We start from the raw sequence: 17089 nt of genomic DNA on the forward strand, positions 1-17089 counted from the left end.
GAACTGGGGTGTGGAGTCTCAGACTGTGGGGAGTTGTGGGGAGAGGGAAAGTTATCATTTTACGGGACCTTGCCTGGCTTGGGAGGACAGCAACAGCCGCAGACCCACCAGGATGGCACTTCTCTGTCCCACAGCTGGTGTTTTACCCAACTTGAGTCACAAGGGGGAGCCCCGAGCTCATTGTCTGCACGATAGTGTCTGCTCTGAAACTTTTGACTAACATTTCTTCTCAAAGCTGAATTCCTTAAAGGGAACACAGACTTCTGTGCTGCTCTAGGAGAAAGCTCGTAGATACAAATAATGTTGTATATGATTCTTACCTTTGTAATTCTTTTTTAACCTCCACTCACTAGCTATATGAGCGGGGGCAGTTACTAAACCCCTTGGAGACTTGGTTTTCTGTAAAAAGCAATTGCAGTATTATGCCTATCTGAGGGATGCTTTTTTTTCTTTTTCGTTCGCCGGCCTATTAACCATTGAGGCCTCTCCCGCTGCAGAGCACAGACTCCAGACGCTTACCCAGCCGTTCCGGGGCACGAACCCATGTCCCCTGCATTGGCAGGTAAACTCCCAACCACTGCGCCACCAGGGGGGGGTGCCTTCGAAGAGGACTAAATCCAGTTACATAGGTAGGAGCTCAGCTCAGTGCCTGGATGGTAGCTGCTAATGACAGGAACAATCAAAAATTCAGATTCCCAAAGGGTTCGCTACAAAGACAGAAACCCAGCCATGCTGGCCAGGTTCCAAAGAGCTCCTAGGGAAACTTTATTTCCTCAGGGTAAGCCCTGGAATAAGTGAGTGCCCCCTGTCTCCCACCCGAATTTCCCTTTCTCCCATGCTCCCTGGTTTTTCACTTGGCCTAAAACAACTTAATCTGCTGCACCTGTCTTGGATTTGACTTTAGAGAGTATGTAGCTTCAGAGATGCAGAGCAGCAGAAAAAACAGATAGGATAGTCCTGAAATTCTGTATGAACAGGGAAGGGGGAACCAGGAGCAGACTCGCTTTTCTGAAAAAAAAATGGGGAGAAAACCTAGCCAGACAGCAGGGGTATCAGGCAGAGTTCTTTCTCCCTCTGGTGTCTGTACCCTGGAAGTCGACAGAGACCCCAGCTCTCCTAAGACACCCATACATCTTGGCTGTACCATGAAGAGTAAAATAAAGGGACTGCTACTTAACAGTGTCACAGAAGTGCCTGGGACTTCTCACTCTTAGGCTTGGCCAGAGGAGGGGGATGAGTACATAAATATTTTAAAATCCTGTGGGGCATGGGGAGGGAAGCAGAGCACCCCACAGATAATAGGGATGAGTTTAGGACAAACACAAGAGCTGAAATATTCCCCTGGTTACCCTGACAGCCGTCAAATTCTAACTTTAGGGCCAAAGAGCCTGGGGCACAGTGTAGAAGCAGTAGGCACCCCTGCTTCTAGTTCCACAGTCACTTACCTGGCTCTCCCATTTTAATTCTGTAGAGGCTCAGGCCACATTTCTTCTCCTAAAATCCCATCCCCTTATCATCTTTTACCTTGTATATTCCACACGGCTTCCTTGTATTTCAAATTCCTTGAAGGTAGGGCCCGGAAATTCTACTATTCTGCAGGCTTATTTTAAAAAGAACGTCTCCTAGGTGATCTGCAATTTTTAATATGATGGTTACATAAATCAAATTGAAATGAAAACTGCCATGTTGACTTTTGTTTCATAAAAAGTTTATTTCCCATGGTAAAATTTAAATAAATAAATAATATATAAATTAATTTTAAAAAAGCTTAAAGTCTTTAACTGTCCTTTCAAATCCAGTGCATTGCCTGTCAGTTCCTTAAAGAACCTCCCCTGGCTGAAGAGCCTGACATCATTGGCAGCATTGTCCGTTCCCATAGCCACAGGGGGGAGTTCTTCAATTATGGAGGTAATCTGTAAGGCCGTTAAGGAAGGAAAAGTTCCTGAGGATTTCCACTCGCACTACTGTCCAGGCACAGTTGCTGTACTCCTTGGACTTCAGGTACTGCATGATCTGCAAGTAGTATTTCTTCAGGTGAAGAATGGTCACTACACTGGTGAAGTTTTCCTTCTCCATTATTTCCTCCAGGATTGTCTCCAGACGATCCATCTGCCCATAGACTTCCACAAGGAGGTTCTCAGTGATGGTCTCAGTCCAGCCGGTGCTAGAGAAATTTCTTCTGAGCATACCAAAGATCTGCTGGAGCATCTCATAGGTGACCAATACGGCGTCTTCCTTCCGGAACTGCTGTGGTTGCTTAATCTCCTCAGGGACCTTGAAGTCCATCCTGTCCTCGAGGCAATGTTGAGGCATTCCAGGTAACCGCCGCAGGAGTTTCTGACATGCCAAATTGCTGCTCCTTTGTTGGAATTGAAGCAATCTGTAGCTCATGGAAAGAGCTGTGGTGGAGAAGCACAACAGGAGAGCAGTTTGGAGGATGCACCTGTGGGTCATGATGAAAACAGGAACAGCGTTATCTGGTCTACTACTAGATGCTGAAGCCAAGTCTTCAGGAGTTTGCAGTGTGAATGTCTTTTCTCCATGAGTGTGGTCTACTTATACAGCATGGCCCTCCACTCTTTCTGTTGGAGAGGAATTTCCCACTTTCAGTTCTCCCTTTCAGTTTTCCTATGTCATTTAACTTATTAGTTGTCTCTAAAATTCTTTTTCTTTAAGCTCCTTGTTATTTTCTTTTATCTATATTAGGGGGGAAAAGATATACAAAAGATTTCTAATGTTTTGTAAAGTTTCAGTGAAATGCTAAAGAAAAAAATAAGCCAAATCATTTTGAACTTGACTATTACAAGGTTCTTTAATTTGGAAAGGATAGTTTTCTTTTTCTTTTTGCATATTTTGAGATTTGGGAGGTAGTCTTTGTTTGTAAGAGAGTTTTCTTTTTCCTAACAACTAGATTTAATTCCCAATACACTATTACAAATCAATAAATACATGCAGTTTATTATTTTTAAAAAGACAGCTATTTTTCTTTTAACTAAAATAGAATGATGTCAAATTAAGTTGATCTGAATTTTTTTTGTAGGGCCTTAACCATAAGCAACGAGACAACACATAACTTTTTCATCCTTAATTTATTGCTTTATCTGGTAATCTCAGCTATCCAGAATATAACTGAAAACTAGAAATTAAGTAATATCTCTAAGCAGGCAAAATGAATGTTACATGGGCCATGCATAAAAGTCCATGGTTCCTCTTTAGGGGGCCTTTGTGACCATTATTGAGGGCCAATGTATTTTTTGTACATACTTCTAACAATCTAAGTGTCTGATTTTCCATTTGCATCAAAATCTATACCTCATATTAAAAGAAGGTCCAGAAGGAAAATGGAGGAAAACAATCAAGTAATCAGGGGATTTTACTATTGAGACAAGTGGTTCTAGCTCAATATTTCTGAGACCGTTTTTGAATTCGAGTTTAGTAACTGATTTTGATAAGAGAGGACTCAGTAAAAAGAATCAAATTATGATTTTTTGTCCTGCTTATATAGACAGGTAGATGTAGAGTACATTTTTAAAGATTTCAAGACAAAAATAAGTTCTAATAATTATGATACTTAAAGTAATAACTTTCAGTTTTCAGGAAACCTTGCATTATCTTTCAGCCTGAATTTACTAAATCCACACTGTGGGCAGCTGTAGCATGAGCTGCTGCAGACTGTAATCCTCACTCTCATGGATCATACAGTTAAGCAGGGGACAGAACATTTATCAAAGAAATACACAAAACTAAAAATGCAATGGTAACAAATGTTACAGAGGAGGGGTAAGTGATATTGTGTGTACCTATGATATAAGGGGACCTATGATATAAGGACATAATGTAGTAGAAGAAATCAGAGAAGACTGCCCTGAGGTAATGACACTGGAGCTAAAATCAGAAGGAAGATCAGATGGGACTGCATATGCAAAGGCCCTGTGGTGGGAGGATGCATGGTAAGGTAAAGGACTAGACTGAAGACCACTGTGATTTTCAAGTCAGAGATGGTCAGAGAATGTTTGTACCTGGATTTTTCCCCATGATAATAAGATAGCTATGAGAACAAAAAAATAAACTCAAAATGGATTAAAGATCTAAATGTAAGGCCAGACACTATAAAACTCTTAGAGGAAAACATAGGCAGAACACTCTATGACCATAAATCACAGCAAGATCCTTTTTGACCCACCTCCTAGAGAAATGGAAATAAAAACAAAAATAAACAAATGGGACCTAATGAAACTTCAAAGCTTTTGCACAGCAAAGGAAACCATAAACAAGACCAAAAGACAACCCTCAGAATGGGAGAAAATATTTGCAAATGAAGCAACTGACAAAGGATTAATCTCCAAAACTTACAAGCAGCTCATGCAGCTCAATATCAAAAAAACCCAAACAACCCAATCCAAAAATGGGCAGAAGACCTAAATAAACATTTCTCCAAAGAAGATATACAGATTGTCAACAAACACATGAAAGAATATTCAACATCACTAATCATTAGAGAAATGCACATCAAAACCACAATGAGGGGCTTCCCTGGTGGCGCAGTGGTTGAGAGTCCGCCTGCCGATGCAGGGGACACGGGTTCGTGCCCTGGTCCGGGAAGATCCCACATGCCGCGGAGCGGCTGGGCCCGTGAGCCATGGCCGCTGAGCCTGCGCGTCCGGAGCCTGTGCTCCACAACGGGAGAGGCCACAACAGTGAGAAGCCCGCGTACTGCAAAAAAAAAAAACAAACAAAAAAAAAACAACACAATGAGGTATCACCTCACACCAGTCAGAATGGCCATCATCAAAAAATCTACAAACAATAAATGCTGGAGAGGGTGTGGAGAAAAGGGAACCCTCTTGCACTGTTGGTGGGAATGTAAATTGATACAGCCACTATGGAGAATAGTATGGAGGTTCCTTAAAACACTAAAAATAGAACTATCATACCACCCAGCAATCCCACTACTGGGCATATACCCTGAGAACACCATAATTCAAAAAGAGTCATGTACCACAATGTTCACTGCAGCACTGTTTACAATAGCCAGGACATGGAAGCAACCTTAGTGTCCATCGACAGATGGATGGATAAAGAAGATGTGGCACATATATACAATGGAATATTAGCCATAAAAATAAACAAAATTGAGTTATTTGTAGTGAGGTGGATGGACCTAGAGTCTGTCATACAGAGTGAAGTAAGTCAGAAAGAGAAAAACAAATACCGTATACTAACACATATATACATATATATGGAATCTAAAAAAAAAAATGGTTCTGAAGAATCTAGGGGCAGGACAGGAATAAAGACGCAGATGTAGAGAATGGACTTGAGGACACTGAGAGGGGGAAGGGTAAGCTGGGACGAAGTGAGAGGGTGGCACGGACTTATATATACTACTAAATGTTAAATAGATTGCTAGTGGGAAGCAGCCGCATAGCACAGGGAGATCAGCTCAGTGCTTTGTGACCACCTAGTTGGGTGGGAGAGGGAGGGTGGGAGGGAGACGCAAGAGGGAGGAGATATGGGGATATATGTGTATGTAGAGCTGATTCACTTTGTTATAAAGCAGAAACTAACACACCATTGTAAAGCAATTATACTCCAATAAAGATGTTTAAAAAACAAAAGATAGCTGGGAGACAGGATTATTAAGCATTTTCAAAATTTTGTGCACTTTGTTTGAAAGAATTTAATTAAGGTTACTTAATTTTTAGCCTTTCTTTTGTTTTATTCACGTCTAAATTTTTTTCTATAATGACCATATGTTACTTGTGCCATTAGAAAACAAAAAGCACCTAGTTATATTGAAGAGCAGGACACAAAACGGTACATACTATGTAACTATGTAGAAGTATGTACAGAAAAAAAATAAAAGGAAATATACCAACATTTTAATAGTGATTATGTTTGATTTATGAAACTAAAGGATGATTTTTTTTTTGCGTGGTTTTTCAATTTTCCACAGTGAATGTATTCTTTCATTATTGATTAATCTACAGTAAAGAAACAATAAACCCAGCATTTCTGGTTACTCTGCATCTTATGTGGGTTTCATTCTTTCTGGCCTTTTAATCTTTGCATGCCATCTCTGAACAGAATGTCAACCATCTCATGAGTTCTGCACAATGGATTTTAGAGAAAGCTGTTCCACTTTTTTTTTTTTTAATTTATTTATTTATTTTTGGCTGTGTTGGGTCTTCGTTACTGTGAGCGGGCTTTCTCTAGTTGCAGTGAACAGGGACTACTCTTCATTGTGGTGCACAGGCTTCTCATTGTCGTGGCTTCTCTTGTTGCGGAGCACGGGCTCTAGGTGTGCAGGCTTCAGTAGTTGTGGTATGTGGGCTCAGTAGTTGTGGCTTGCGGGCTGTAGAGCTCAGGCTCAGTAGTTGTGGCGCACCGGCTTAGTTGCTCCGTGGCATGTGGGATATTCCCGGGCCAGGGCTCAAACCCGTGTCCCCTGCATTGGCAGGTGGATTCTTAACCATTGTACCACCAGGGAAGCCCCTCAGCTGTTCCACTTTAAAATGCCCAGTTGTGTCAGTCATTGAATAATTCCTCAAGGTTTCTTCTTTTTTAAAAGGATACTTGGATTAGCCTGGAATCATCCATGGCTCACACACAAAGGCCAATGCAAGGAGTCACAGAGGTCAGTCAACCTAGAAGTGGTCCACTGCACTCAGGGAAGGGAGGTTGTCTGAGGAGTCTGGTCACTGGGGCCTGCCCCTCCAGGTTGACTTGCAAATTCATGTAGAGCTGACCTCCCCAGGTGTGACAAAGGGCCTGCTCATCCTGCCCACATCCAACAGCTTCTGATCCTCCCTGCTAAGAGAGTTCATACCCTAATGGAATAAAAATAATAGCAGTGGCATTAGTAGCAGTAGTATTAGTTACCATATACTGAACACTTACTATGTGCCATTCTCTGAATAATCCTCATAGTAAACCTTTGAGATGGGTTATTGTCATCCCCATTTTAAAGGGCAAGACTGAGGCTCAGAGAGGCTAAGTAACGTGCCCAAGATACACACAGCTAATAAGATGGGCGGATTGCAGTCAAAGCTGTGCTCTTTCCTTATGCCACAGTTAGAATATGAAGCAGACCATGGCCAGTGCCTTCATATAGATACATGGTACAAACCGTGGTGACAATGCTAACTCTCAAAGGAAAAAGGAATTATAGCTGATGGAGAGGATAAGGAGGCAAGCAGTGCAACTTAAGAAATGGTGGCCATGGTGCAGGCAATATGGTGGAGGTCACTCTAGATCAGCGCTGCCCAGAAGAAATATAATGTGAGCCATATATGCAATTTATTTATTTATTTATTTTTGGCTGTGTTGGGTCTTCATTGCTGTGTGCGGGTTTTCTCTAGTTGTGGTGAGCGGGGGCTACTCTTCATTGTGGTGCGCGGGCTTCTCATTGCGGTGGCTTCTCTTGTTGCGGAGCATGGGCTCTAGGCACACGGGCTTCAGTAGTTGTGCCATGTGGGTTCAGTAGTTGTGGCACATGGGCTCTAGAGCTCAGGCTCCGTAGTTGTGGTGCACGGGCTTAGTTGCTCCGCGGCATGTGGGATCTTCCTGGACCAGGGCTTAAACCCATGTCTCCTACATTGGCAGGCGATTCTTCACCACTGTGCCACCAGGGAAGCCCCCATACATGCAATTTAAAATTTTCCAGTATCCACATCAAAAGAGTAAAAAGAAACAAGTGAAGTTAATTTTAACTGTATATTTTATTTATCACCATATATCCAAATATTTTCATTTCAACATGTACCAATATAAAATTATTAATGAGATAGTTACATTCTTCTTTTTCACACTGCCTTCAAAATACTTTTACAGTCATAGTACAGCTCAGTTGGGACTAGTCAAGTGCTCAGTTGGCCACATGTGGTTGATGGCTACCATGGTGGACAGCACAGCTGAAGACAGAGGGAGCAGCACGAACAGAGCCAGGAGAATGGACGAGTTTGCAGGGAGCACATAGATGGAGCTTCAAATTGTGGACAAGCTCTGTGCTAAGAGTCAAGGGGATTGAGGGTGGAAAAATCAGCTCGAGATGTATTGTGGAGGCTCTTGAATACCAGAATGTGGCGTTTGTACTTAATTCAAGAGGTCTTCGGGCGTAGAGGGCACTATGTTTTGCTCTGGGCAGAAGAATAGGCAGAAATGTTGGAGGTGAACTGAAGCAGGGAAAAGTCCCACCCAGGGGCTCTCATGGCTGTAGAGGCTGAAAATAAAGATGATAGCTAAGGAACTGGAAGAAGGGGGTGGATACAGAATTATAAAAAACGAATTCTTTTTTCTGGTTTCTTCCCTTTGTCGTCTTTCCAATTTCTGCTGTTGTGTTCATGAGGTGCTTCCTAATATTTCTCTTCCAATTGCCTTTATGAAGCTTCTCCTGAGGATCGGGTGATACTCACTGCAGAAGTCCACTTATGAATGGATTAAAATCTGTTCCTTTGGAAGACACCATCTTTCTGTTTGTGTTTGTTTCATTTCCCCTAATTTATTTGAGTTTTATCAAAATAATCAGGAAAATTCATATAGCCTTATCTCTGTCAGGGAGATCTATTTTTGTATACCTGCATTGCAAGAATGAATGCGCTGGCCCTTTTCTTTCATCTTGTCCTCTGTTGTTGGAAGCCATTTTTCACTTCCTCCCTCTGTGGAGACTTTTCTTTGTGCATTCTCTCCTACCAGCTTTCTGCGGTCCAGAGAACTACTTCCAGTCCCTGTATCAGTTTCTTCTGGTTAATGAGGTTTTTCAGAGAGGCAGAGTGACATTTAGAAAGTAAAACTTGAATGATGTTTCTAGCCATTTGAAATCTTTTGAATTCGGAACTGCTTTGCTATAAACCTCAGAGACAGAAAAACCTCAGAGACAGAAAGAGTTTCCTTCTCTTTTTTGATACGATTATCTATGGAGGAAAACTATGTCTCTAGAAATCAAAATTACAGTTGTCTTCTCTCTTCCTCATCTCTTCAAATATTTTTTCAACAAAAAACGGCACTATAAAAGATGATAAATTAGACAAGATGAAGAGTTAGCAAGAAGTTCGTGAGCAGTGGCAAAATAGAAATTAAGGCAAAAAACAATCTTTCAGGGATATCTTGGAAGGGGCAACAACGTGTATATTAAGAGAGTGTTTTGATACATAAGGGGAGAATTCCCCATTCCTCCTTCTGAAAAAAAAAAGTTTACATAATATACATAGAAAGTCATGCACAAATGTCAAGTATACAATCAACAAATCATAAAATATAAACTTCTGCACACCTTTGAAACCACAAACTAAGTGAAGACATAAACACTACCAACAGACAGAAACCCTACCTGGCCCTTTTCCCCTCCCCCATCACATTCCAGTGCCCCTCTCTCCTCCCCCATCACTAAGCTCCTCCCCCAGCATCACTACTGCCTTTTAACAGCCTAGATTCTGCCTGTTTTTGAACTTTGTATGAACGACTTCTTTCACTCAATAGTATGTCTGCGAGATTCATCTATGTTTTTGTGTGCAGTTATAGTCCATTAATTTGCAGGAATGTGTCATATCCATGTAGAAATGCCACAGTGTTTTATCTTTTCCACTACTGATAAACATTTGGAATTTTTTCCTCCTGATTTTGTCATTATAATTGATTTTGCTATGAAAAACCTTGTTTGTATCTTTCGGTGCACATTTGTACAGCCTTCTGTTGGCTATATGCCTAGGATGAAGTAAATGGGTCATAGAATACGCATATGTTCAGATTTAGCAGTTAATAATAAACATATTTTCCAAATGTTTGTACCAATGTATATTCTCACTATCAATGTATGGGATGTCAGTTGCATTACACTCTTGCCAACACTTGGTATTGCCAGTCTGCTTAATTTTGGCCTTTCTAGTTATGCATAGTGATATCACATTACAGTTTTAATTCGTATTCCCTGATTATTAACAAGGTTCAGCACATTTTCATATGCTTATTGATCATTTGGCTATTTTCTTCGTGAGGGGCCTAGTCAAATCTCTTGCTGACTGTCTCAGATATTTTTTTCATTATCTACAGATGATGTAATTGTGTACATACAAACTACAAAAGAATACATAAACTATTAGAATTAAAAAATGAATTTAGCAATGTCATTGAAAATAAGATCAATATTAAAAATCAATCACCTCTTTTTATACTAGCAATAAGAAATTGGAAAATGACATTTAAAAATGATACCGATACCGTTGATGGGGCTTTACTGGTGGCACAGTGGTTAAGAATCCGCCTGCCAATGCAGGGGACACGGGTTCGAGCCCTGGTCTGGGAAGATCCCACATGCCATGGAGCAACTAAGCCCATGCACCACAACTACTGAGATTTTGTTCTAGAGCCCACGAGCCACAACTACTGAGCCCACCTGCCACAACTACTGAAGCCTGTGCACCTAGAGCCCATGCTCCACAGCAATAGAAACCACCACAATGAGAAGCCCACGCACTGCAACGAAGAGTAGCCCTGCTCGCCACAACTAGAGAAAGCCCGCATACAGCAACGAAGACCCAATGCAGCCATAAATAAATATTAAAAAATAAAATAAAAATGTTACCATTGACAATAACATAAAACGTCTACTACTGAGAAACTGTCATAGTCAGGAGGAGCCTAAGGAGACATAGTAATTAAAGGTAATGCGGCATATTCTAAAGGACATCCCAGAACAGAAAAAGAACATTAGGTAAACACTAAGGAGATCTGAATAAAGTGTGGACTTTAATCATTTAAAAAACTAGCATTGACAGGGCAAGTTATCTTCACCTTGGGCCTCTAAGTACAAGTTTATAGATGAATTTTTGATTCAAATAAGATGGCCAGAAACCAATGAAAAATATAACTTTTTTTTCTCTTACACTGAGGTTACAACTGAGGTTGTGTTTTTTTTTTTTCACCTTGACCATCAATGAGGATTAACCAACTTCTCCAACTTATTCTTTTTGTAAGTGAGCAACGGACATGTAAGCACGTGATGAGGCGGTGAGCATCAGTGAGAAGGGAAATCAGAGTCTGCAATAGGAGACTGCCAAGGCCAGCCTCCTCCTGAAAGACACACATTCATTTAGTGAACAAATATTTATTTAGCAAACATTTCTTAACCACTTCATAAAGAATAAAAAAGCAAATATTACCATTTCATTGGACTTTTAAAAATGTCTCTCAGTAAAGTTTTGCTGCTGGCTTGATTATATATCTTGCACAATATTTCTGAGGTTTATTTCAACATATTTATGCTTTATTATTGTTGCAAGTATGAATGAAATGATTTTTTCATTACATTTTCTAATTTTTAATGGACTAATGTTTCGTTACATTTTCATACACACACACACACACACACGAAAATAACTAATTCTGCTTTTCTATCCAGCCAACTTTGCAAACACTATGTCTAAATGTTTTTGGTTGCTTTTTCAAATTTTTAGATAAACAAATACATTGCCTGCAAGTAAAAAAATTAAAGGACTGAAAATCTCAAGTGTGATGACCATATGGAGCAACTGCTGTTTGGTGTGTAAATTTGTACAACTACTTAAAAAACATTATCAGCAAAGCTGAAAATATGCATGACCTATGACCCAGTAAGTCGACTCTTAGCACTTACCCTGGAAAAAAATCATGTAAATATGCATCAGGATATAAGTAAAGAATATTCATAGCAGCATTATTCATAATAGTCCCAAACTAGAAACAGCCCAAATATTCCTTAAAATTGTATGGATAAATATGTTGTTATCTGTGCTTATAATAGGGGTGTTAATAACAGTGAAAAGTAAGAACCACAACTGTCTGCACAAACAGGGATAAACCTCACAAACACAGTGGTGAGTGAAAGAAACTCAACTCCAAAGCATACATATTGCATTTATATAAAATTTAAAAATAGGCAAAAGTAGACTGTATTTTAGGGTAAAATTATAAAGAAAAGTGAAGAAGTGATTACCATAAAATTCAGGATAGTGGTCACCTGCAATGAGCAGGGTAGGAGTTACGTTCATGAAGGGGTGCACAGGATTGTGATCGGTGGTGAGGCTTCCAGAATGTTGCAAAATCTGACTGTTTTTATTGGTTGGTAGTTACATGAGTATTTGCTTTAATTATTCTAAAATTTGTGCTACTGTTCTGTGCACTTTTGTGCATGATTGTTATACTTAATAATAAGAGAAGTTAGTAAACAACAATCAAAACTGTGCACGTATACTTACTCTTATCTAAATCATTTAGCTGATAATCCTGAACAATAGCAACCACAAGAGTATAATGTTTTCCCATACTTCTTACTTGTCTAAATTATAATGAAAATAAGCAGAAATGGACAATAAGAAGAAGATGAACAGAAATTCAAACTCACTCTGGGCAGTAAGTATCCTTTCAATCTGGTATGATAAATGTATATGAGTGGCTCTCAAAGTGTGGTCTGAGGACCCCAGGGGTTCCCAGATACTCTTTCTGAGGTCTTCAAGATCATCCATTTTCCAACTGCACGTCTGTGTGAGACTGGATTTCCTTCAAAGACTTGAATCAGCGATGCATCACAACAGATTGAATGCAGTGCAGATATGAGAACCCAGCTGCCTTCTATTAAGCCAGGCGTTCAAGAGATTTGCAAAACTTTAAGACTTTTTTGTTAATTTTTTTTTATTTTGGAAACTGTAGTTATTTTTCATAAAAGTATGTTTTTATGTTAAGATATAATGTTATTTTTAAAAGAATAAATATTTAAAGCATTCTCAGTTTTAATTTCTAACATGGTAAATACCAATGAATATAACCTGCATAAATACAATCTCTTTGAGGTCTCAATAATTTTCAGAGTATCAGTGGGTCTTGAGACCAAAACATTTGCAAACTGCTGACGTTGATAATGTTTACAAGTACCTATTTGGGTGGTTAACTAAAGATGAGTATTATGGGTTTACAATAACATTCATCTTTTTCTTTATTGGTTGTTGTATTCAAATCACAGGATAACAAATGTGACACTTTTTCCTGACCTTGGGTAGCAACCGTGGTGTGAAATTACATTTGGAGTAGTAAAGTCCATTAAAAAAGGCTGAGGCTGGGAGGTAACGAGGACACAGGAGAGGAGGAAGAGCTTGGTTCCAAAACAATACTCTCCACACTCATCAGTGGTAATCTCACCAAGAGTCCTAATTTCACCGGAGAAATTTTGCTCCGCGGCCTAGAGTTCCCGTGAAACTTAGGGACCACGATGGAGAAGTCCGTATCCAGCCTGAGGGAAGAGTCTGTCTTCCCAGTCTTCCACCTGCGGCCTCGCTCTCACCCTCACTCAGCACCCAAGGCTGATTCTGCCCAGGCTGGGGCTTCCCTGTATCCACAGCCAACAGCTGGTGACACACAGACCTCCACCTTCAGGCCTCCAACCTGGTGTGAAGAAGTTGAATATGCAGATAAGATCTAAGTGCCACTGGTTTCAGCCTCTTCTCTCTTCCCCTTTCTCACACCCTGGATGTCTTGTCACAGGCCTTTGACTAGACTCATTCCACAGTTTTTGTCCTGGTCACTTCAGCATGCAGCTGGGACTAGGCCACTTGGCTCGGGGCCCTGCCTAGTTCTAGCAAACTCCCCCAGCACGTGCACAACCAGAGGATCCTACACTCTGCACCCCCCCGTCACCCTCAGAATGCTCCCATCAAAAGGTTCATGGCCCAGGCACACGCAGGAGCTGCCCATCCCGTGTCTCTCACTGTTTGCTGCCAGGACCCCGCTGCTGCTGGACACTCCAGATTGGCCCTCTCTGAACATGCCCCCATCTGCATCAAGCCTGGATTTACTTTTCCCTTCAAATACCAGGCCATTCTCTGAGCTGGACTTACTTAATTCTTACAATCACTCTCAGGGGTGGATTGAGCCAGGCCAGCCTAAGGTTGAGAAGAGAATTAAATGGGCAACACATTTCCAGCAGCTGCTGAACAAGCATCAGCTGCCTTCCCTCTGCTAACACGTGGGCACGTCTTACTGTATGTGTTGTGTGTGAGTTTTCTGTCTCTGAAGCAGTTTCTGAATCTTCTTTAAAGTGAAAGAGCGAAAGCAAAACCGTCTACATAGTCCAAACTTACAAGTAACTTTAGCTTTCTTTCATCTTCAGAGATTGCGTAATGAACCGGGGAATGCAAAAATAGCAACGAACTTGACGCAACAAGTGAAGGAAACTGAATGCAAGTTGCCAAACTGGATTTGGAGAATTGAGGTTGGGGTTCCCCTCTGACCTAGCTTCTTGGCTGAGTTGAGTGCACAGAGCAGAGGATTCCTCCGACTGCCTGCAAGATGCCTGCGTCATTCTGGTGGAAACTTTTAGCTCCTAAACTCAAGGGATAAACTTGAGTTTAAACTCAAAACTTTTAGCTCCTAAACTCAAGCAAGAAACCAGTGGAGGAAGGGGCGTCCTTGTAGACAGCTGGCGTGTGAGCCAAGTATGAATGCTTCTGTCTGGAACTCTGGGATATTTGTTGCAACGCACTTGGCCCAGTCATCCCAGTGAATGGCTATTTCTCCTCTCCCTTGTCCAGTGGTTGACCTGGCACTAAAATGCCTCCTGAACAGCTCTCTTGGAACTGCCTCATCTTCCTGACCACAGACCCAGAACATCAGGAACTAATCTTCTAACCAGGTTCAAATAGAAGAGCTAATAAGTAAGGAGCACTTAGTAACTGCCTGGTACCATTCTGAGCACCTTACATAAATTAAAGCAATTAATCCTCACCACAGTTTTATGAAGTGGTTTTATAATGATCTCAGTTTAACAGTTAAGGAAACTGGACCCAGTTCTCCCTCCCTCTGGTACGAAATTTAACAATAGCATCCTGGTCTCCAAGTTTCAGCAGGAGCATTCAAGGCCTGGTGTAACTTTCCCATCTCTCATTTCAAGATCCCTGGTAGGGAGGAAAACCTGGTCTTGCTCCTAGCCCTTATTTCTTTTTTATTTCTAATTTTCTAAAAATGTCCAATTTTGTCAACCCTTTGATTTAGCTCTTGCTTCCAAATGGCCTGCACAGTGTCTCTGGCCCTTTTCTCATTGTCCAGTTCTTTAAGTGTCTTTCTATATCCATCTATCAGTCCTAGAGTACCCATTCTTTGATAATGTCTCTCCATTTTACAATGTGGCTCCAGGCCTATGCGTTTGCCTTGCAAATACAGTGCTTCCCTTAGAAGACTTATCATTCTGTTGTGTAACTGATAGCTAATTTTTGTCTCCTCCAGCAGATTAGACTTTTAAGTCTGAATTTCGTATGCCCAGTCATTAGCACAGCGCCCAGCCCATGGTAGGAATTTAAGTATTGTTGACTGAATAAATGCTATGCTAGGAATATGTGGTTTGATGAGCTTCTGACTATCAAATTGCAAGGGGTTGTCTCAGCACTGTTTGCTGAGGGTTCATTTCATAAGTTCTCCTGACAAGAATTCAAGCACCTCATATATTCCTGAGCACATTCCTAGGCAATGTAAACAAAGGGAGAAAAATAAAAATCAAAATAGAATACAGATTGGGATTGACATATATACACTAATACGTATAAAATAGATAACTAATAAGAACCTGCTGTATAAAAAATAAATAAAATAAAATTCAAAAAAGAAATAGAATACAATTTATTTTGATAAAACTTAGATACTGTTTTAGACAAGTTTAGCTCCAGTGCATGAGGATCTTCTTAGACTCTTTTCAGCATGGTGTGCTGTCCAAAAGAAATAGAAATTCATTATCAAAAGTCTTTAAAGAACAATATAGGTCCTCACTGAAGTGTCTTGAAGAGAGAGCAAAATGGGAAATTATGTCATAAAACTATTCAGTAAAACATGTTTAGTTCCTATTTTAATAGGACATGGAAAAGATGGAAATTTGATCAATTCACTTTACAAGGCTATTATAACCTGGTTAACAAAATCAGAGGAGAAAATCATAGGACATTCATTATGGTCACCACTATATCCTGAGGGCAACATACAACCTGGCTTAGACGATGTTTATATTTACTTCTAACTAGAGTATCATAATGACTCTAACTAGTGTATCATATCATTTACATAATGATGTAAATGAATTGCACCATTCTTTAATCAGACTGCACATTCAGGTTCGGTGTTTCTTTTTTAAGAATAAACAAATATAAAAATTTTTCTATGGTGAAAATTTACTTAATGCACAAAGCAAAAAATAAATAGACTAAATACAAAGAAAGTGTTTTTTCTCTTAACCACAATTTAAAGGTGCACATAATATTATACAAACAAAAAATAAGTTAAAACTTTATAAATAGTTAAATAAATTTTTAAATAGATAAATAAATCATCTGTAAGGAACTAGTGCCTGCAGAGTTGAACATGATGTTGCTTAATATTCCTGAAAACATGTGACAGATTGATTCAATTCAGGGCATGATGAGAGCAGAAATGAGAGTCTTTGACATGGCAGCACAGGTGGAAGTGTGGTCTTGTTAGTGAGAATCATTTCTCAGGTTGAACGAGGTGTGTGTCATTCCTTCCTCCTGAGTCTTTCTTACAAGTTCCTTGATGAAGAGAAGGATCTCATGACTTCTGCTCTGACAATCTCCCAGGCACAAGGGCTGTACTTCTTCTCTTGCAGATAGACAGTGATTCTGTGGAAGTATTTCCTCACAGCCAGGATGGAATCCTCCTTCAGCAGGGGAGTCCCTTCCAGCCCCGCCTCCTGCATCAGACAGGCTTGCAGGTCAGTGAGCTGCTGATAAAGTGCAGTGCAGAACTTGTCCAGGAGGGTCTCATCCCAAGCGGCAGCCGAGCCCTCTGTGCTGAAGAGCTGGAAGGTCTGCTGGATCATCTCATGGACGACAGCGATGGCTTGAGCCTTCTGGAACTGGTTGCCTCCAAACGCCTCCTGGGGGAATCCAAAGTCATTTCTGTCCTTCAGGCAGGAGAAGGGGGAGATTCTCCTCATCTGTCGCAGGAGCATCAGGGCCCTCGTGTTAGCCAGGCTGTGGGTCTGAGGCAGGTCGCAGCCCAGAGAGCAGTTAGAGTGGCAGCTGAGCAGCACCAGGGCCAGGAGTAAGGACAAGGTTGGGGACAT

At 40.7% G+C, this 17089-nt stretch overlaps 2 protein-coding genes across 2 annotated transcripts; both read right to left on the minus strand.

Annotated features, from left to right (window-relative positions):
• Positions 1-1896: 1896 nt before the first annotated feature.
• IFNB1 (interferon beta 1) lies at positions 1897-2454 on the minus strand. The gene has a single exon (XM_030840633.1). The coding sequence runs from the start codon at positions 2452-2454 to the stop codon at positions 1897-1899; it is 558 nt and encodes a 185-aa protein (XP_030696493.1).
• Positions 2455-16543: 14089 nt separating this feature from the next.
• LOC132597409 (interferon alpha-1-like) lies at positions 16544-17089 on the minus strand. Its single transcript, XM_060299998.1, has one exon. The coding sequence runs from the start codon at positions 17087-17089 to the stop codon at positions 16544-16546; it is 546 nt and encodes a 181-aa protein (XP_060155981.1).

Source organism: Globicephala melas, chromosome 6 (genome assembly GCF_963455315.2).
Source record: "Globicephala melas chromosome 6, mGloMel1.2, whole genome shotgun sequence".
NCBI classification, from domain to species: domain Eukaryota; kingdom Metazoa; phylum Chordata; class Mammalia; order Artiodactyla; family Delphinidae; genus Globicephala; species Globicephala melas.

Bases quoted from the DNA above. Each gene is read 5' to 3' on its own strand.
- LOC132597409 (XM_060299998.1), bottom strand. From the start codon at position 17,089: ATGTCCCCAACCTTGTCCTTACTCCTGGCCCTGGTGCTGCTCAGCTGC.
- IFNB1 (XM_030840633.1), bottom strand. From the start codon at position 2,454: ATGACCCACAGGTGCATCCTCCAAACTGCTCTCCTGTTGTGCTTCTCC.